The 21,237-nt window shown below is 44.9% G+C and overlaps 1 protein-coding gene across 1 annotated transcript in view; it reads right to left on the bottom strand.

Moving 5' to 3' along the window:
* LOC132473888 (kin of IRRE-like protein 3) overlaps positions 1 to 17,618 on the bottom strand; it is a 57,627-nt gene extending 40,009 nt beyond the window's left edge. Inside the window, 5 exon segments of the mRNA XM_060074173.1 lie at positions 1,236 to 1,393; positions 11,681 to 11,830; position 16,250; positions 17,475 to 17,503; positions 17,506 to 17,618. Coding sequence (XP_059930156.1) covers positions 1,236 to 1,393; positions 11,681 to 11,830; position 16,250; positions 17,475 to 17,503; positions 17,506 to 17,611 — 444 coding nt within the window. The 5' untranslated portion in view covers positions 17,612 to 17,618.
* Positions 17,619 to 21,237: the final 3,619 nt, after the last annotated feature.

Below are 21,237 nucleotides of genomic sequence, written 5' to 3'. Positions count from 1 at the left end.
GAAATAACAGCCCTAGCGTTTTAATTGAGCCCATTGCCTTTTAATGGTACGCAATCAAGATAGTGGGAGAGGGAGAAAAGCAAGGAGACATATTTAGGCTCTGCGCAGGTGTTTGCCATCCATCAGCCTGGTATCAGCTCAAAAAAAAACACCTCAATATCGCTCCTCAATCTTGGAGAGGAAGCAGAAAGCAGGAAGAACACTCTCCGCCCACCATTAGTCAGGCGGCGTCTCAGGCTACGGCTTCATTCAGATGGGCTCGCTGCCGCATCCCAGCCCAATCAATGGCGTTTATCTGCTCTTCGAAAGGAGCCGATAATGGGATAAGACAAGCGCACAGAGTGAGGTGGAGGGGTGGAGGGGTGGAAAGGGGGAAGGAGGAGGGGGTGGTAGCGGAGGAGGCGGTGTTAGTACGCTAAAGTGCCTGGTGGTTTCATGTCCTTTAATGAAAATAGAACACGGCGGTGATGACTTCATGATTAACTGACAGGTGAGGTGGGAGGGGGGCGGGGGGAGGAGGCCGCCAGGGCACATGTCACTCAAGGAAGCTACGGGGGGAGGGGTCAAGAGACCACCGCGGCGTGGTTAATAGCGAGAGAGAAGGGCATGCGAGGCACATTGTAGCTATGCTGCTCGAAAGTGGTTTGAAAAAAGAAAAACTCATAATGGGCTATTAGTATTGCCGTGTCTATAAATAGAGTTCATGAGAGTTCAGGATGTGTGCAAAAGCAGATTGTGTTACGAGTACGATGAAGATGACGATGGTGATGGTGATGATGATGATGAGGATGATGATGATAATGATGAGGATGAGGAGAGAACAGTGGTTGTGAGCGATGCCGGTACAATCCGAGGACGGCTCTGGAATTGTTCAGTCACCTATGATCTACAGGAACATCTGCTTGTCTCGTGTGATGGGATTTTTTTGTGGCAGGGAGGACCCAAATCTTTTGCAAATCCTGTAAGCATATCTGAAGGGGATTCGCACTCAGATCTTAGCGGTGTCTGCTGTGCCGAGTCAAACGGCTAACCATGACACACGGCATCATCGAAGCATGCTACAGCTGGGCCCGCATGTCCCCGAAGATGGCAGAATCATTTGCAACACAATGAAGAAATCACAGACCGGATGACGGGTCATGGTATTACGTGGCGAGCTCAGTGTCTCAGCATGAGAAAGTTAACTTGAAGCAGGGGTTTGAAGTAAAGTAATTGACACACACCTCAATGCTTACCTTGGAGTACATGGCCCCGTTCAGGACCTCCCCGTTCCGGATCCAGATGATGGAGGCGGCCGGCTTGGCGTTGTCGGCGTGGCAGGTCAAGTTGAGTGGATCGCCTGCTCTGAGGCTCACCACAGGACCCCCACTGATCACTGGATCCTCAGGGGCCACTGCAGCGAGAGAGAGAGAGAGAGAGAGAGAGAGAGAGAGAGAGAGAGAGAGAGAGAGAGAGAGAGAGAGAGAGAGATTAATTAACAACCCATTACCTTTTACTGTTTTTTAAGAAAATATGATATGGAGATAATTAGGAAGAAATTAATTATGTAAATATAGCCAATGTCATTCAGAAAAAAACTAAATAGAAGGTAGATTTAAGTTATTTCCGCATTGTCTGATGTTGTTGATTTTGTTATATTATATGTGCATATAGAGATTAAAAGAAACTTAACTCAATTTAATAACTTAGTTTTTCAATTACGGCTTTCTTTATTCTAACTGAAGTGAATTATTGATTAAAAACTTATTACGGTGTGAACCTTTTAACATAGTGAGCTTGGATACCTGCCTGGTAGAGAACTAACTTTAGCGCACATATTGTACATTAAATTACTGCGTATAAAAAGCTTACTTGATAGACATATATGAGAGCCATATGGTGCATTCAATTTTGGAGTTGCACAAGTAAAGAGAATATGGATTTTCATTTGATGTTGAAGTTCTTCATTCCCGACATGTTTTAATTAAAATTGTCAAGATTGTTTATAATCCACAGATAGTGTTGCCAGAAAATCAAGCAATTTCGAATCCAATCAAATTACCCCACTGCACGAGTTCTTAATCCATAATTTATCATAACCAGCTGAAGATGTTCTAACCTAACTGTATCTATTAATTATCTGAATACTATTTCCCCAACTCTCATCAGATCAGCAGTTTCATGCCTATTTTTAACAGAATTTCATGCTGGCACAAAATATATCGGGTTACTTTAAAATAAGCTGTAAAACTATTTCTAGGTTACTCACAATTAATGCCATACTATTTACAAGAAGGAAATGGTCTAGAGGGGGCTATCTTATGAGTATAGGCCAAAGAGGGACCATAAAATATGAATTTATTCTGCTCTTGCTAACAATACAGCTATTATATTGATCCTTCATTTTTCCTAACCATTGAAATGACGCTGAATATGACTACATTTTATCCATATCAGTGAACAAACATTCAAGTTTTTGTTCTCATGCCCATATTAGTTTAACCTGAATAGCATCAATCACAAAACAAATGCTATTCATTTTCAAGACTCATTGCTTCCAATTTTAGGCGTCAGGGGCATAGTGTTTGGTTTTCAAATGTAGCATTTATTCTGGTCCCTTACTCCAATACCCTTTCATCTGGTCCTCATTAAAATGCACCGAGGTGGGAGCAAGGCAGAGGAATTAGAGGTCAGCACTCGTAGATCACACAAAAGAGAGTTTGCTGATCTCTGCAAGTGCAGCAGAATCTTGGTGGGAATATGGTCACCTTGTTATTCTGTATCAGCAATTGGAAACAAGGTCAAGACGATTGTTTTGCCATTTCCATATCTTAAATATAGAACTGTGCAGTATGCAGATAAGGCCCATGGCTCTCTGTGAAAGGACTGCTGAGATGGGTGATTCAATAGACGTTATTTATCCTGCTCTGTTCATTCCCATCATACTTTTTATGTCACACTTTGGGTTCAATTTGCCCCCCACTACTGCTGGTTCAGCACTATGCTCATTGACAGACATCAACATATCACATTATGTGTGAGGCGGACATGTTCAGTTGGCACATTTGATAAAGAAACCCATTGATAGTTTATTTGGAACGATGTAAATTGATTAATTATTAACCCTTCTGCACATACCTATATAGACTGAAGATTTTCCTTCTCAGTTGCTAATGACAGCCTTGATGTAAAAAGTAATGCATTCCTGCAGAAGAGGTTGAAGATTGAATTTTCTTTTTTTTACCCAATATGCGATAATTTAAAGCTAGCTTAGGTGTTGAGATAGTTCTTTGATTAAACCTACACTGGGACTGACACTCACGCTGTCTCTTTTGGTTTCTAAAGGGCATCAAATTAACACTTTGCCGTACCCACATATCGGATTTGGCAGTAGTAGTTGGGTTAGCTGTTTGGATTGATTGCTCTTGTTTAATTATGGGGGTGTATGGCTGAAACGCCAGCACCGATCACACGGGCAGACTGAAACCTGTTTGACAAATTTTACAAATATTCAGTTAACGTTTGGCAACGGAAAGCATGACAGCTTTAAAGATTGTGTTACAGATCAAAATGAATCATTCATTATTTGATTAAAGAGCCTTTAGGGGGGGTTTATTGCTATTTTCCTTACAGATGTCAAGTCATCTTGGATTAGCAGACATAAGAAATGGGGGAATTAATGGGAGAATTGTCAATTTATTTGTAAGGATTCCAAATATTCTAAATGCTTGCCACCGGATTGGTTTCTAGGCAACACCGGATGGAATGGAGTTTCAAGCATATGGAACACAGGCAGAACAATCGTACATCGCCACGATGACTGATAAATCAAGTAAAAACAGAAGTGCTGTACCACCAATATATCTCACACTGTTATATGTTTTAAGTAGTGCGTCTGCCTTCATGAAGCCAACGTATAAATAGTTAAGCAGTACAAAATCATATATATATATATATATAAAAAAAAAAAAAAAAAATACAAATAAACATAACCCTGCCAACACATAACTGCGTTTGTGTTCACCTTTATCTACTCTTGAGGACGTTTTTTAAGGCAGCATTAAACTAATGGTGAGTAAAGCCATAACGTCCACTACTATTTATTCCAAATTTCTTAAGTGATTATTTCCAAAGAGATTTCCAGGAGAAAAAAGACTAAAAACCAAACCTTGGGCTATGTCTCAGCTCTCACACTACCTTATCGCCTCAGATACAGTAGGTGAGGCCACTGTTTCATTAACCCACCAATATAATTTAATTGAATCGCATCATCTCATCCCATATGAGACAATGGGGCTTAATTCATGTTCTTCCTCCTGCCACTACTACCGTGGTGTCACTGAACACAACCACATGTAGTGACCATAAACGCCTTGCCCGGCCCACTCCTCCGCGAAAGGAAACACTGAAGTCAGACTGATTGGATTTGAGTTAGATCATTTATTTTTAGTGTATAATCAAAGAGATCCATAAACGGGAGCAAGGCGTATTGATGTGTAATTAACACAACAGCGCAAGGCCAGTAAGTCTGTCGCTTTCCAGGAATAGGGGTCTGAGTAAAGGTTATAAAAGCTGCTCCTCGGCTCTGTCCTCCCCAGAGACAATTCAATTCCCCAGACTGCCCTCTCTCTCTCTCTCTCTCTCTCTCTCTCTCTCTCTCTCTCTCTCTCTCTCTCTCTCTCTCTCTCTCGCCTTAAATTGGTCTTACGGGAACTCGATGGCAGGAGCCATCCTGGCTCAGGTCTTAACGGTTCTTTTAGGTCCAGTTTTTTAGGGTCGTGTAACGAATGGCATCGCTGATGGCACTTGCTTACTACGGGTCAAAAGGAACTGGAAACGACGGCATGGAGAGGGGAAGAGTTCCCCATACCCTGTCAGTGTGGAAGCGTGCCTAGGCTAGGAAAGGCGTTTTTGGCGGCAAACAAACGATATAGAGAGTTGGAAAGGCAAAACATTGGCTGCGGGCGCTATCGCTGCGGCGCTGGGGTGCTTCAGCTACGGCCAGAGCAACAATGAGGCTTCCTGATTCGCCCGTCACATTTTTTGTCAAAGAGATGCTACGGCTGCCGCCCACCTGTCACGCCCGTGGTGACAGCTCGCAGTGTTTGTGATAGATCGATCAGGGGTTGGGGCGAAAACGGAGAAAATAGCAAATCCTCAGGAGAGAAACACCCAGTGAAGGCGGGTCCCAAAGACAAGTGCTGGCTCAATGCACAAATCGCTTCCAGCTCTGTCACTGTACACCTGTTTGGAGAGCCGCAGGATGCGACGACAGATGTGCGTGTCTGCATACGAATAAAGTGTAGAGCTGAGGAGTATTCTTCTTTTCACACAGATCTGTTCGATGCCTGGTTGATTTTAAATAACTTAGCCGAGATCAGCTGACACCTTTTACAACCTGCTTGGTTTTTTGTGTTGGCGATCTGTGATTGGACTGCCGAATTAGGCAGTAGACCGTCGATGAAATGTTGCGTTGGGAGTAGTGATGAAAACTGAAGAGCAAACCCCTTAAGATGAATCGGCATAAGGTTAAGAGTGAAGAAACAGCAGAGCTGTTAGAAATGTGAAGATAATGAAGGGAACAGGTGGGACTCTGGCAGCGTTGGTAGAGGTTGTGATGACATTACTGCTACTGCTACGCTACTGTCATGCTACTTTTAAACAACAATGTACTGTATATAAACAAAAAGGACCATAACATTGAAAAATCTGAGTATTATTATTATAAATAGCTTATATTTTAGTACAACTGCAATGAATAAAGAGGTTAAACAGAGTTAATGTTCATGTTCTATTAGGTTGAACATTATTCTTGCTTTGTAGAAACCGTGAAAAACTGCAGATGCAATCTTTAGAGCATAATGATGCATCTGCTCTCAGCCTCACAGATATTAGACTTATAGTGCAGGACAGCTGAAATGGCAAAAAGGCAAATTCTACAAATGTTACTGCCACATTTCCACCCACAGTGAATAGAGATTAGGAGGCCTTATCTTTTTTTTTTTGTTGAGAACAGATAAGCCACATACAAATGTAACAGGCGCTTCTTTGTTCATTGTTAACAGATAAATGGTCTTGGCTAAATCTTTGATCCATGCCATACCGTCATTGGACTTGGAAGATGCAGAAGAGAAAGAGTAGAAAGAATGAAAAAGGGCGAGACAGCGAGAAAAAGTCATTTGAAGAGATGGAAGGAGCCAATTAAATGAATATAAAAAGATGTTACGATAGCATAAAACAACAAAAACATATAGATGGATGGATATGGATGGATGAACTTTTATGTCGGGAAGGATTATGTGTTGCTTTTACGCTTCACAATGGTACATCTAAACCTTTTTTGCAGAAATTCAAATTAATACAACCGAAACCTTGCACAGGACATCTTAATCCAATGGCAAAGATAGCAACTTCAATTCGCCCTGTCGGAATCCTTCTGTAAGTTGCGTTTAGGTCCATAGGACAAATCCCCTGCATAATCTTCAAGGTCTTATCCCCACAATACCTAGACTTGTGCTTATTTATTCGAGTCGAGTAAATCCAGCGACAAGGTGCATTTTGATGTAGGGCAACCAGTGGGGTCTCCAGCCCACAAGCTTTTACAAACTCAACCGAGGTATATCAGTCCAACAGAATCTGCGCATCATGTTCCACTGCCAGCCGAAAAGCCATCATCCATAGCGAAACATCTTTGATTCAGGTTAGGCTAAATCTATTTAATTGTAACACGTCCAATGTATGCTGTGAGATATTTCATGCTAGTAAAGATTGTAGTTGTTTAATGAGATGCAATGCCGAAACAGGGGAGCGATGTTTCCATCATAGCTCCAACTAAATACTCATAACATGAAAACAAGAGCCACAAAGGTACTGGGATAATAGTGAAATAACTACTCATCCAATAATTCTAAATATACCAACTATTGTCATAGTAACTTGTTTTTTAGTTTTGAATTACTTCAACTTTTAACACTTTGATTTAATTAAATGTTTGAGTGTATGTCATTATTTAAAGTTGAATCAGAAGACACAACGTGCGCACTTGCACGGCTCACTTGGTGTCACGGCAGTAACTATAATGCAAATTATAGTTTTTATTTCGTAATGGAGCGAACATGTAGTTTTAAGGTGTTAAGGCGTCGGATGAGCTGCAGAGTTACTGGTAGGTAAATCACCATCTTGTCGATAGTCTCACCTCACGAGTGCGATATGCATATTTTCAACAAGTTCCTGGGAACAATGTAATAAATACCTTCATCAAAAAAAGTCCCTGGGTCACAGTTGATCTCAGCTGCTCCCTGCGCCCCCTAACCAAAGTAGGCACATTACAGCCAAAGCTCGGGGCCCTGCCAGCTAGCCGTAGGGCACATATAATTAGCCTCGAGGGTCTTTTTGGGGGACCAGAAACCCCCTCCGCTCTCCACCTTCATTACTAATTCAAAAGACCTTGACTCTCCTTTGGCAATCAGGGGGTAAGCCTCCGGTACAAATCATCCCTGCTTTCAGACAAGAGACCTTGGCTGTTTATCCTTACAAGATTTATTCGTGAAAGGGTTCTTTTAGTGAAGGTGAAGGTGTTTTTTTAATTAACCTCTATTTTAGCATTTTTTATTTTCTTCTTCTTCATCGACACGCATTGATGGCACCGCAAAAATAACATTGCCAAATAAATAATTTTATGGATTACCTAGTCGGTTTCGAAGTTTTAAATCATACGTTTTGAAGGCGTAATGAAGTAGAGTCGAGAATATACTTTTAGTTTTGTGAGACATTAACACGTGTATTAAAGCACAATAATTAAAGTTGGTACCCTTGTTATTGTAGTTGGGGTGGCATTTTATTAAGTGTTGCTTTTTACCGCTCGCGTGGGCGAGTAAAAAGTTGCGTGCGATAACACAGAGAGAAGGGTTGCCGTTAATGTTGAGTTATGAGGGCTGCAGGTTTGATGTTTATTTTAGCTGTCAGGTAAAATAAAAAAAAGTGAGACGAGGGGCATGTGTGAGTTTGGGTATGGTTGAGTGTGTGTGTGTTTGTGTGGTTGTGTGTGTGTGTGTTTGTGTGTGTGTGTGTGTGTGTGTGTTTGTGTGGTTGTGTGTGTGTGTGTTTGTGTGTGTGTGTGTGTGTGTGAGGTGTGGGCTGCACCGCCGCATTCCTTCCAAGACGATAGACGCACTTTGTCACTACTGGCAAATATAACTGACAGCCGAGAGTAGGCTATGCAATGACAGAGACCGTACATATATTTATTTTACTACATGCGTGTCAGCCTAGGGCTCATTCAATGTATTCAGGGATTGGCCCTGCCAGCCAGGGGATTTACCTAATGTATTCTACAGGATTCAGGCTGAAAAACTTCACAATGCCAAACAGGAACACACAGAGCTATGAGAACACATTTCTTACAACCTTTTCATTTTCATGTTGATGGCTCATTTCTTTCTCTGGCCTTGATCTGCCTTTTATCGACCAATGCCTCCTCAAAGAGAGAGCACATATATTCAATGCAGATCAAACTGTGTTGAATATCGGAATGGGAGTTTGGATGACGGAGAACACAGTGAGTCGACCCTGCTACTTCAGATCCTACCATGGTGAAGTAGCAGAGCGGTATTTTAGAGGATTTAAAAGAACGTCAACACAGCAAACACTTAAAACCCTCTCCGCCGAAGGGAGAAGGGGGCTGTTACACTGTCAAAAGGTTTGTCAAATGTGTGAAAGGTGTCGACAGTTGCTCAGCAACAACAATTTACATCAATGAATCCAAACGGATCCACGGTGCGTGAATAAAGTGCGTGGATGTGTGTCCTTAATTAGTCTCCCTCCCTCCCCTGTTCATGGACCGAGTAGCTGTGAACACGTACACTGTGCAAGCCTATTGTGTCTTAACCCTCATAGGGTGTTCGTGTTTTTGTTACACAGGAGGTGCTGCTGGGTCTGGTGGACCCATTGCCTTTTAATTCAACATACTCAAGCTTTTTTTTTTTAATACTCACCAGATGGTTACTTCATCCCAATTGCAAGTAATATAAACAACACATATGTTAAATTTGTTCACTTTACCTTTGTTAAATCACATTTATGAATAGAGGTGCCACTCGTTTTTGTTTCTTTTTGCATTAAAATGCAACAAAATAAGGAAATGCCTCATAAAACAGGCATAACTGGGAAATAATCAACATCATTAGAAATTGAAACATACTCAATAACATCTGTCTGAACAACACATTAAAGCCTTTGAACACGGCCATTATACGTATATCAGACTATACCACACATGAGGGGCAGAGTCTCACTGTGTGTGTATTGCATATGTATTTTTTGCACTGGTTGCATGTATATTGTGTTTTTCTGTCCATCATGGGTCCACACACTTCACAGCGTTTCTTTTTGGCTGACGGGCTGGTCCGCTGCTTGCGGGTTGTTCCTGGGGTTGGCTGCTTGCGGGTTGTTCCTGGGCCTGGCTGCTCGCGGGTTGTTCCTGGGGCTGGCTGCTCGCGGGTTGTTCCTGGGGCTGGCTGCTTGCGCGTTGTTCCTGGGGCTGGCTGCTTGCGGGTTGGTCCTGGGGTTGGCTGCTTGCGGGTTGGTCCTGGGGTTGGCTGCTCGCGGGTTGGTCCTGGGGTTGGCTGCTCGCGGGCTGGTCCTGGCTGCTCACGGGATGGTCCTGGGGCTGGCTGCTTGCGGGTTGTTCCTGGGGCTGGCTGCTTGCGGGTTGGTCCTAGGGTTGGCTGCTCGCGGGTTGGTCCTGGGGTTGGCTGCTCGCGGGCTGGTCCTGCCTGCTCACGGGATGGTCCTGGGGCTTGCTGCTCGCAGGCTTGTCCTGGCTGCTGAAGGGCTAGTCCTGAGGCTCTTTTACGTTTCGGAGTTGGCTGATGCTCATCCTCCTCTTCAAACTCTGAAATGTTATCCTCACTTTCCGAAACTATTTCCTCTGCATCACCATCAAAACCCTCTGTCTCTTCAAATATCAGCTGTAAGGCAGTCTGAACAGAGAATTGCTTTGCCATCTTGATCAGTTGTGGTATGGAACCACGCTGACAGAGCTTTTTTATAGTGTCAGGTCCCCAAGCTTGATAGTGTTGGGTGCTCCAATTTTGCAACCTTGTGCGGGAACAGTGGGTGCACACTGTGGGTGCTCACACCAAGGGCCCATTCACCTGCTTTACTCTTTCCCCCTCTCTCTTTCCCCCTCTCTCTCTCACACACACACACACACACACACACACACACACACACACACACACACACACACACACACACACACACACACACACACACACACACACACACACACACACAGAGGAAGAAGGGAAAATGAGGGTGCACAGAACCTATGATTTCCACACTTAAACTAGCTCCGGGTCCACTGGACCCGAACACCCTGTGTGTAATATAAATGTGATGGGGGGGTATACAGGGGGGGGTCATTGAAAATGTTTTCTGATTCATGTTCCTCACAGAAAATGAGCCAAAGCCAATGAATCTTAGTTCAAAATAATAATTATTTGTATCACTTTTATAAAGCTAAAAACTGAAAACGGGTCCCACAGACCCGAACACCTTATAAGGGTTAAAAGAAATTGTGCAAGACGGCGAGAAATTTTTACCAATCTTCCTCGTTATTATCATTTAGGCACTAGCCACTTATATGAGGTCTCAGCATACGAAGAAACACGCGGTGCTAATTTGACTCCCCCTCCTTCTCAAGAACAAATGGTTAGTTTTCGCTTTTCATTAACCCTGGATCAATACGGTGGGTCGCTGGCTCGTGGAATACAGACGGAGCCCCCCATACTTCTTCTATTCCTATGATTTCCCACACCCATTTATCTTTCCCCTTGTTATTCTCTCGGCTTCTCTGGCCGGCTCTTTGGCCTGATCGCCCCTGCCTCCCCCTATGTCCTCCTCTTCCCCCTCCATTGATGGACTCCCAAGGACAGACACATGGAGGGACAGAGGGAGCAGCTCCGAGGACAGATCAAGACAAGAGCGGGCCGGTTTATAATAATGGTCCCCAATAAGGCGAAACGGGCAAAGCTGAACGATAACCCAATAGAGTTTCATTAACAACTAGTAACCTTTCAGGCTCCGTAATGAAAATGGAGGCTTTGTGGCACAGAAAAGGAAATTAAAGTTGGGCGTGTAAGCGGTCTAATAACGTTTAGCGACGCTTCACACTCGCCGCCGAAAAGTAAAATCCTATTTTAATACAATTACTCTCTAATGTCGTCAATGGGGAAAATATGTCATTAGTTGTGTTGTTCATTATCATTTGGAGATTGTATTGATTGTATTGCATGGTGAAATTGGTTGTGCATGAACCCCCCCCCCGCCTTAATATATTAGCATTTTTTCCCTCGTAAACATGATTATGTGCAAACTGTGTGGATGTGTGCTGTAGCAATGTGAGCATGCATGTGTGTGTGTTTGTCTTTGTTTGCATGCATCTGTGTGTATATGTACAGTATTGTGAGTGTGCGTACAAATTTCAATAATTGTGTGTCGGTGTGTGTGTGCACGTGCATGTGTGTTTATACGTGTGTGCTTGTGTATACATTTGTGCATGTGTGTGCCTGCACGTGTGTGTGTGTGTGTGTGCTTGTGTGTGTACATTTGTGCATGCGTGTGCATGTGTGTGAATGCACGAGTGTGTGTGTGCGTGCGTGCGTGTGTGTGTGTGTGTGCACGTTGAGCCAACACTCACCCAGCACGGTGAGCCTTGCAGGGCGGGACCTCATGGCGGCCTGGATGGCCTGGCACTCGAATATAGCGTCGTCCATCAGCTCCACGCGCTGGATACGCAGGTGATGCTCTCCTGTACTGTGGTCTCCAATCACCGTGTAGCGGGGGTAGCCTGCAACACACACACACACACACACACACACACACACGCACACACACACACACACACACACACACACACACACAAACATACTCTTTCAGTGCCAACCCATCTGAAGACGAAATCACAGATGTGCTTCTAAAATGGTGTATTGCTCTAACGATCATGCAGAACATATTCCATAGAGGATTCTACGATGACCAATAACCAGATGATATTGGGAACATTTATAAAACAGATTAGCATTTTTACGGATGGGCTCAGATGGGCTGAGCTTTGAATCATGGAGTGGGTGTGTGGTGGTGTGGGTGGTGGTGGTGGTGGTGTTGGTGGATGGCTTCTCCCTGGCGCAATGCATGTGTGATGTTTCACATGTACCATTTTAATATAGCGAGGCAAACATAATACAAATCAAAGTCTGTTTTTATATCACTCATGGCAATGCAAATGAGCGACTGTGGAGCTCAGTGCTCCAGGAGAAATGCGCTTTTATTACAAAGGCAAACAGTTCTGCTGGAGAGAGCGATGTTTAAGCCCTGCTCTCCAGCATGAGTTATAGTTTAATAATGGCGAGGAATGCAGAGCAGTATCCGCCACATCTGCCCATTTTACTCACGTCAGGTCTGATGGTGTTAAAGAAATAACTCTAACTGCTAACCAAATATGCGTCAGAATGGGTTTTTGTTAAGTGCAACCCTCCAACGGGGAACAAAAAGAAACAACCTAGCGGGGTAGAGAAAAACTTGTTTGATATCGGAGCTTCCTGGGGTATCACTTTACATTCTGCTTGTACTCGTTTTGCGGCTGCTGAAGATGTGAAATGGAATGAGGAAAGTATTTTATGTTGATAACCGAAAAAAAATAAAAAACCAAAAAATAAAGAAAGGTTTCCTCATCCTCCTGAGGCTGTTTAGGCAACCGATCCGCAATAAAAGGCACTTTAAAGGGATAGGAGGAATTTACCACATAACAAAAGAAAACCCCTCCTGAGGCTGTTTAGGCAACCGATCCGCAATAAAAGGCACTTAAAGGGATAGGAGAATTACCACATACAAAAGAAACCTGCTATAGTCAGCTCGCTGTTTTTTTCGAAGGCTGTGCGTCGGTGAGACGCTCCCCTCGCTCTTCCGCCTGAGGTCATCATTCCACGAGCGGGATTACTGCCAACAAATGTCGGAGGTAAAGTATTGATTTTCCACAGAGGGCCCGGGCCATGTCTCACGCTCGCCTTCGGAAATTCCAAACACTTCTGTGTTTCACTATGGCGCCTTTGGAAGGCAGGTTATGGGTTTTGCGGCTAAAGGGAACATAATAGACTGGCTGGGCCCTCTGACGCTCGTAAGTCCTGGAGTTCGTCTATTGGCCAAACCATCATGTGCTAAGTCCAATTACTGCCAGTTGCTTCATTGAATCCCATTCCCTTTAATAGAGCATGAAGTGGGCGCGTTTTATGCTGGTGGGATGAGTTACAGCCGATTAAACCCTGTCTGCATTTCATTGTCCCACATTTAGCCAGCTTTATTCTTAAGGGTCTATTTGATGGGAGACAAAGGACGAAAGAAGGTCTAATACAAAGATGAAAAAGATTGGGAAAAAGAGACATAAAGTAAGCGCCGGCAAACAGTATGGGCCGGCGATGACGGTCACATTAGCGGGGTGCGTTTCGCTAAATAAGTACTGCTCATTTTGATAAAAGCTCTTACAGCACGGCTCGTGGTAATGTCCATGGATCATATGTGAGGGGGGCTGCTATTGTAATAGAAGGCAGCGATGGTTAAGTAGACCTGATCATCGCTCTAAAGCCTATTCATACAGGGGAGCACATGGAGGAAATTAAAGTAATGATCAGGGGCTTTTTCCTTCTCAATATATGCCTTGAGTGTATGACCGCGGTTCTGTTCGCAATGTCACCAGGATAGCATGCATGTGCTTCCACATCTACTCTTTGTTCAGTTTAATGCATCGTAGCCTTTATCAGGTTTAGCTGTGCTTAGTGTTAGCTGTACTTATGCTATAAAGCCTGCATTCAGTTTTCTATGAAAAATACCATGTTATTCTGTAATAGTTCTTCAGCACAATACCAACTGTAAAATATTTACAAGATTTCTCAGAATAATTGCAAATAATTACATCCACCTAAGCTGGCTACCTTAAGAAAATTCATACTTATTAAGTATTGAAATAAGACTGATAACATACTACACACCCTAATTCAATGATCCAGCGCCATCACAAAGGTAGATTTGATAGTGTTAGAAGTCAGAGAAAATAATTTCGCAAACACAATCACATTAAAGAAAATCTAACATGGCACAAGTTGTTACCTTACTTCACATAACACTAATTAGAGATTTGATTTGGTGTGATTCATTAAAATTGGACACAAACTTTGGACTGAAGACTAATTACCTCTGAGCCTCCAACCTCCCATTGATCTCAACGCATTCCAGCGACTATAATACGCAGCACAAACAATGTCAAATGTAGTTGTACAACATTTGACAAATCATCCTCATCCGCCATCTTCCACTCACTCCCGCTCTCTTAATGTGTTGCCTATTGTTGTGGTGTTGTTTATTTTTTTCCTTTGTTTAAGTGTCTGTACTGCCTGTATGTATTCCTTCTTATTTGTAAAGCGTCATTGAATATTAGAAAAGCGCTATAAAAACAGATCAATTATTATTGTATTATTAAAATAGGCTCATTAAGACGTAATAAATCCATCACCTCTGAAATGGATTTGGCCCTAGCACGATCATGGCACATGCTCATGGATATCTGTTGGGATCTAAATAGGTATGTGTGTGCAAGTGTCTGAGTGTGTGTGTGTGTGTGTGTGGGTGTGTGTGTGTGTGTGTGTGTGTGTGTGTGGTGTGTGTGTGTGTGTGTGTGTGTGTGTGTGTACACTTGTGTGCATGTGCACCTGTATGTGTGAGCGTTGGTGTGTATGTGTGTACTCCAGAGTGAACCGCTATACAAGCTCTGTGTACCTGCGTCCGTGCATGGGTGTGTGTGTGTGTGTGTGTGTGTGTGTGTGGTGTGTGTGTGTGTGAATGTGGGTACACAAAGACACAAGTGACAGCTGATTTATGGCTGTCAGTATGAGTGTGTTTGACACAGCGTCACCAACAGGTGATAGAGTTAGGCAAGCTAGCTCTGGGGACGGGTGACCAACGTTCTGTCTGTTGACAGAGGACAAGCTGAGGGCGACAAATGCATGCTAGGACGTTTAGCTGCAAGGCATGTGTGTGTATGCACACATGCATGCTTTTGTGTGTATAGTGTGTGTATGTGCATGTGTGTATGTGGGTTTGTGTGTAAATTCCCATCTCCCCAGCTCCCTCTGGTTGACTCCGGGAGTTAGTTGGCTGCACTGACTGCAATGACAGCATGAATAAAACCCCTATTCCCCGCCTCCCCATCAGTGTGTTTGTCTCCGCATTAGGGCCTGCTTTCACTTTTGCTTTAAGGTAGCGTAGTAGAAAACTGCAAATGAGTACAAATTGTAGAAAAAAAAATGAAGGAACTTCGGAGAGTGGGGGGGGAAGGCCGGGAGGAATCACTGCCTTTTGTGTTGTCCTGCAATGAGTTGTGTTGCGCGAGGAGCTCTCTTGGTTTTAATCACCGCTCCTGTGAATGGAAGCATAGGTCCCATGGTGGGGCGTTGCTGTGCCTACTACACCCCCCCGCCCCCCCCATCCTCCCCTTTTCTTCTGCAAAGCGAGGAGCAGACCTGTATTATGGAAATGTGCGACGTGACACGTGGAGCACCAAACATGTTTATGTATACAGCTGCCACTTTGCTTTCGCTCACTGTGTGTCCCCAGCCCGCGCACTCACACCGTCCCTCTGTTGCCGCTGACAAACACGCCAGCTCATCGGTGGGTAGCGGTGATAAAAAGCACAGCTGTGCGGGAATTTTTTGTCTTGTGGTTGATAAACCAAAAGTATCAGCCGCCCCTCTAAACCCTACTGTTTCTCTTGTTTGACAGGCCCGTCTCCTGTTGCAAGTGTGCGAGAGGAATGGTCTTTTGTTATCGTTAATTTCTTGCTGGGCGCATGAAGGTAAAGACAGAGAGAAGTGTTTTCTAGGGTTAAGCCTATCTCGATATCCTCTTCCCACTCAGGGCTCCTACGTAGAAGTGTTAAACTACGCCATTACGCCACCTCACTGACCTCCATCTTCTCTGTTTCCACTCTCGCTCTCTTGCTCTGCGTTGCTCTATCCACACTCTTTTTTTTAATATTATAATAGGAGGGAAAAATGATTATGCTACCCAAAAATTAAACGGTTCTCGGCTTTCGCAATATGCATAATCAATTTCTCTCTGGGTGAAATCTATTCCCTCTCTGTGAAAACAGATCTTCTCCATCTTTTTCCTCTCTATCGCTCTCTCCCACCTCTACCGTCTCTTATTGCTGTTTCTCCACCCTCTTTGGTTCTGCCTGCCTCTTCCCGTGTCAGTATTTTACCTTCCTTCCCTACTACTACTGCAAATTCACCACTAAATGGTTGGCGGACGTGGTTTACTGCAAACCGCTTGTCTTTCTTCCTTTCGGGGAACAAGTCTCATCCACTGTGGTTTAATCACCCCAGCTGTCTTGTGACACGGAAAGCATACGAGAAGAGTTTCTGAAGGTCAGGGGGAAGCCAGTTCCCAATCTTCCGTGGACTACATATTTAATCGTTACCAATCATAAGAGACTTTTATGTGTAAGGCCGATCCTGGTTGAATCTAAGTGTGTCGGCTCGAATCGCAACTCTCCTCGACAACGATATGGATTTCCTTCGTGGTCTTCGAGGAAAGGCATTTGACAACAATCCGCTAGGTCTCTCTAGCTAAAACGCTAAAAGCCCCCGTTGTTTATTTTTGTCAAAAGTCCTTCCGTTGAATTAAAAACAGTTTGATGCTCTTTGGAAACTTTAATCGCACCTTTCAGGAGATCTACTAATTTGCCACAGCCGTGCTATTTTGTTTACACGAGTGATGTGTTCATGAATATTCACTGGGCTAAAGTGGCTGAACACCAGGCTACAAAACGAGTAGTAGTAAAATCGAGTTTGAAATTAAACAATTTACCCAATTATACAAAGCGCTGTGATTAAACAAGGTGAGCTTCTCTTCAAAAAGCCGTTCGCCAGCTAAAGCACTGGTGGGGACAGATGGCACTATTGATTCCACATTGAACCTGGATTCCTCTGCTCCTCTCGTCCAACACACATTATTATATCATTAGTTTTAGCCGCGGCGTCAAATGAGAGACCGGTGCGTCCAAGCCGGGATGGCCTCATTTCAGCTCTATTCACACATCGTTTCATCATCCTCCCCTGCAATATGAATTTGATATGTTCTGTGCTCCGCAACTCATTAAATGTGCAACATTTCGTGCAACCTGATGCATGGGATTATTATGATTATTAATATTACAGTATGCCCGCCGAGTGACACTCTCGCAAAGCGTCTGCGCTCTGACAGTCGGGAGGCACTCGCCTGTGACAGAAAGTCACGTCGGGTGGAACTTTATCTCCCTTACAGGAGTAGATGTCTGGTTAGTCATTAAAAGGGAGCAAGTTGTGGGAGGGAAAGATGAAAAATAAACGACACAGATGACAAGCGGATATGAGTGTTAAAAGACGCTGCAAAGGACTTCCTACCGAAAGGTCCCGGCCCACGCCCAGGGCGAGCCGTCCTTGATCCAGAGGACAACGCCGTTGTAACCAGGGATAGAGCAGGGCAGGGTCACTGGCTGGCCCGCCACCACCACCAGGTCCTGGGGCTGCTGGGAAAACATGGCCTCTGACCCTGAAAGCAGAGGGAGAACACGGAGGGGGTCAGACTCACCCATTTAACATGCATTTGTTTATTGAAATATTTTATGAATGCACACAGAACGACTCAGCGCACACCTTGAACACGCATCATCAGACACACAAACAACACCCCGAAAACACCAGAAGCCCATTTCCACTTGCTCAGTCACCTCTCCCCCTTAGCACTCCGCTGTCCCCCACTCCCCACACCCCCACCCCGCTCCGGTCTGGGCCACGACATGAAGCTAAGAGGTTGCATCAGAGGTGCTAATGCAACGTCCGGTGGTGTGTGTGGGGGAGGTGTGTGTGTGGGGAGGTGTGGGTGGAAGGAGGTGGGGGTTTTGAAGACAGTTAGTCATCAGCCACAAGGCACCATCTGGGTCTCTGGGTTTCCTCAGCACAGGACACTTTAGACGACGGTTTACCTGCGCCCCGTTCGGAGCAGATATTAACGGGGTCATATCTGACAACACCGTCTGGCAAGCCACGCTTTTACGTCAGCCTCACACCCGTGTCTGCTTAGCTCTCTCCCACCGCCACGCGGCCATTATTAACCTTAGCCGCACTCCTGGGACACATGGCAAATCCAAGCGGAAAAGAGGTGCGCGGAGAACTCCATTATGAGGAAGAGGGTTCACAGCTGACTGGTGGGATGTGATGGTGATGGTGAGGGCAGGTAGGGGTGGGGGGCGGCAGCTTTTTAAAGGGCGGATGGAAGTGAAGGGAAGGTGTATGGATGAACTGGCAGCAGCAGATGCTGTGCATTGGAGGGGGATTGGAACACCAAGCGGCAGATCCTCACTGACACAGACACACACACACGCACACGCACATGCACACGACACACACACACACACACACACACACACACACACACACACACACACACACACACACACACACACACACACACGCACAAACATTGAAGAGAAAGCAGGTTAACGAGAGGCACTTTTCTCTCACTTCACTGAACCAGACTTGACTTTGATTCTGTTCCCTTTTCATTCTCATTTGCTCACTTTCAAGTTGAGTCTCTTGGAAAGCGGGTGATAATAAGTTGCTTAAAACGACACGATACTCTTCAACTGTCTCCCACGTCAGGCACTTATGAAGTCGGGAGCTGTCTCAGACACAAACACTTTTTAGAGAGGCACCCAGTCGTAGGCCCAGAAGGGAAAAATCCAAAAAAAAGGAAAGGAAAGGACATTTTGCAATAAAAGGTATAATTGCAGAATCGTCAAACCTTGTGTATTAGAATTACCCATGTATTAGAGTTACCCATTTATTAGATTCTCTACAATATGTTTTGTTTGCCTCAAGGGCAATGACTTATCCTATTATAGACCAGGAAATTGAGTAGCTTTGTTGTATAACATCATGTCCATCAGAGAAAATTATTTCGCAAACACAATCACATTAATTTAGTTGCAATTTTTCATTAGCATTCATATATAAATCATTCCCCAGCCTCGGACCATTCTATTTCTGATTGATGCCACGTTCATGTTTGTGCAGCAACACTGGCACATGCACATTAAAACACCCATGTCCATGCCCTGCTTCACTTGATGTACTGCCATTAGTAAGGAAACATCAGGGAAATAAATGAGAACATAAAGTCAGAATATATTGAACTCTTCATCTTCAGAAAACATGACAGCTTGACAGAACACGGCTCCATTTTGGTTTTGTCAGTTTAATAAATTATCAAGGGAAAGAGTGTGTTTGTTTGTGTGTGTGTGAGTGTGCGTGTCTCTGTGAAGTTATGTATGCGTGTATAAGCAACTGTGTGCCTTGTTTGCAAGACTGTGTGCATTTGGGTGCATGTACGTATCTATATGTTAATCTGTATATGCGTGGATGTGTCTATGAGTGTTTGCATGCATGTATGTGTGTGTGTGTGTGTGTGTGTGTGTGTGTGTGTGTGTGTGTGTGTGTGTGTGTGTGTGTGTGTGTGTGTGTGTGTGTGTGTGTGCGCGTGTGTGTGTGTGTGTGTGTGTGTATGTGTGTGTGTGTGTGTGTGTGTGTGTGTGTGTGTGGGTGCAAAACATGTCAAAACAATGCATTAAGAGGGGCATGAGGCTCAGAGGCCAAGCAGTGTCCCAGCTAGCCGATGTCCACTCTCCATATCCACCGGCCTTCAGCCCATGTCAGCCCTTCCCAGGAGCCTGTCACCCCCCCACATGGGAGGCCTGGTCTGGGGCTGTGTGCAGGGCACAAGGCAGCCTGGAGGCCAGCCTGCGATGGCCGGAGACAGCCACTCACAGAGAGAGTTTCTTGGCAGCACATGTCATCGTCACGAAGAAACATACTGCCGGGTCAATTCAGCGGTCCCTCGCATTCCAGCCATGTTCAGATTTGTATTTTTCTCGCGCCTGGTCCAGCCTCTAGCTCCCACTGTAATGGATTTATGTCAGCGGATATACGTCTCTCTCTTAGCACCTTTCAAGTCTGCAGATATCCCCCTCCACAGCAAAGGCAGACCACACCCTCCTCCCCCCTCCCTCTACCAGACTGCGATTCTCTCCCCATTCCGTTCATTTGAAATTGAATAAAACAAAGCAGACATATGAGATAGCGGCCTCACATAATCTGTAGCTTTAAGTTGTATAAATGGCTGTTTTGAAGGAGCCCTCACCAGGCCTGATGTGCCTCTCTCTCTAAGTGTGCCTGGAAACACAGTTAGCATTTTGCTCTGCATATCAGAAAACCTGCTTGGAAAACATTTCATGCCGTCTTCATAGAGTAACGTCAAAGCGAGGTTTGTGTGTGCGTGTGTCTCGATAAGAAAGTGTGCCAAACACTGCACGGCATTCCCTGTTTGAACGACCCGAGAGGTTGGTGGAGTACGGTCGAGTGTAAGGCAGTGCCTCGTCCACTTTACAAATTCAATTGTTGATTTTATTTTTCCTTCTCATTTCCTGTGATATGGTTTGGGCTGCTGGATTTTTGGATTCAGGGCATCGATGCAACTCAAATCAAGGTTATAGTGCCAAGGTGAGTTGACAACCACCCCTGTCTTCCTCCTTCCCTCCTTTCTTCCATTTAAATCCATTATTTATTGAATGGCCCTGTCTGCCTCATCTCTTCGCACTCATGCTATGATAGGAACCTACAGGGCATGTTGGAGTCCCTTTTTTCCCTTCACTGTTATTCCACCTCCTCAGACCTCTCTCTGTGCATAACGCCTCAAGAGCTCAGTGCTCAGAGCTCAACGCACGCTGCTTTTGTTTCAGGGACGCAGACGGAGGAGGAGGAGGAGGAGGAGGAGGAGGAGGAGGAGGAGGAGGAGGAGTTGAGGGTTAGTTGAGGAGTGGGATGTGAGGCGGATGAGAAGGAGAGGGAGGCGAGGGAAGGGGACGGAGGGGCTGGAGAAGGAGGAGGAGGGGAGATGAGGGGGAGGAGAAGGAGGGGGAGGAGAAGGAGGGGGAGGGGAGATGAGGGGGAGGAGGAGTGGAGGTGGCGGAGGGGAGAATGAGGGGAGGTGAGGGTAGGAGAAGGAGGGGGAGATGATGGGGAGGTGAGGGGAGGAGAGGGAGGAGGAGGGGGAGGTGAGGGGGAGGAGGAGGGAGGAGGAGGGGGAGGTGAGGGGGAGGAGAAGGAGGAG

Source organism: Gadus macrocephalus, chromosome 16 (genome assembly GCF_031168955.1).
Source record: "Gadus macrocephalus chromosome 16, ASM3116895v1".
NCBI classification, from domain to species: Eukaryota; Metazoa; Chordata; class Actinopteri; order Gadiformes; family Gadidae; genus Gadus; species Gadus macrocephalus.
Note: the sequence above shows the minus strand (reverse complement) of the source record. Positions and strands in the feature narration are given on the sequence as shown.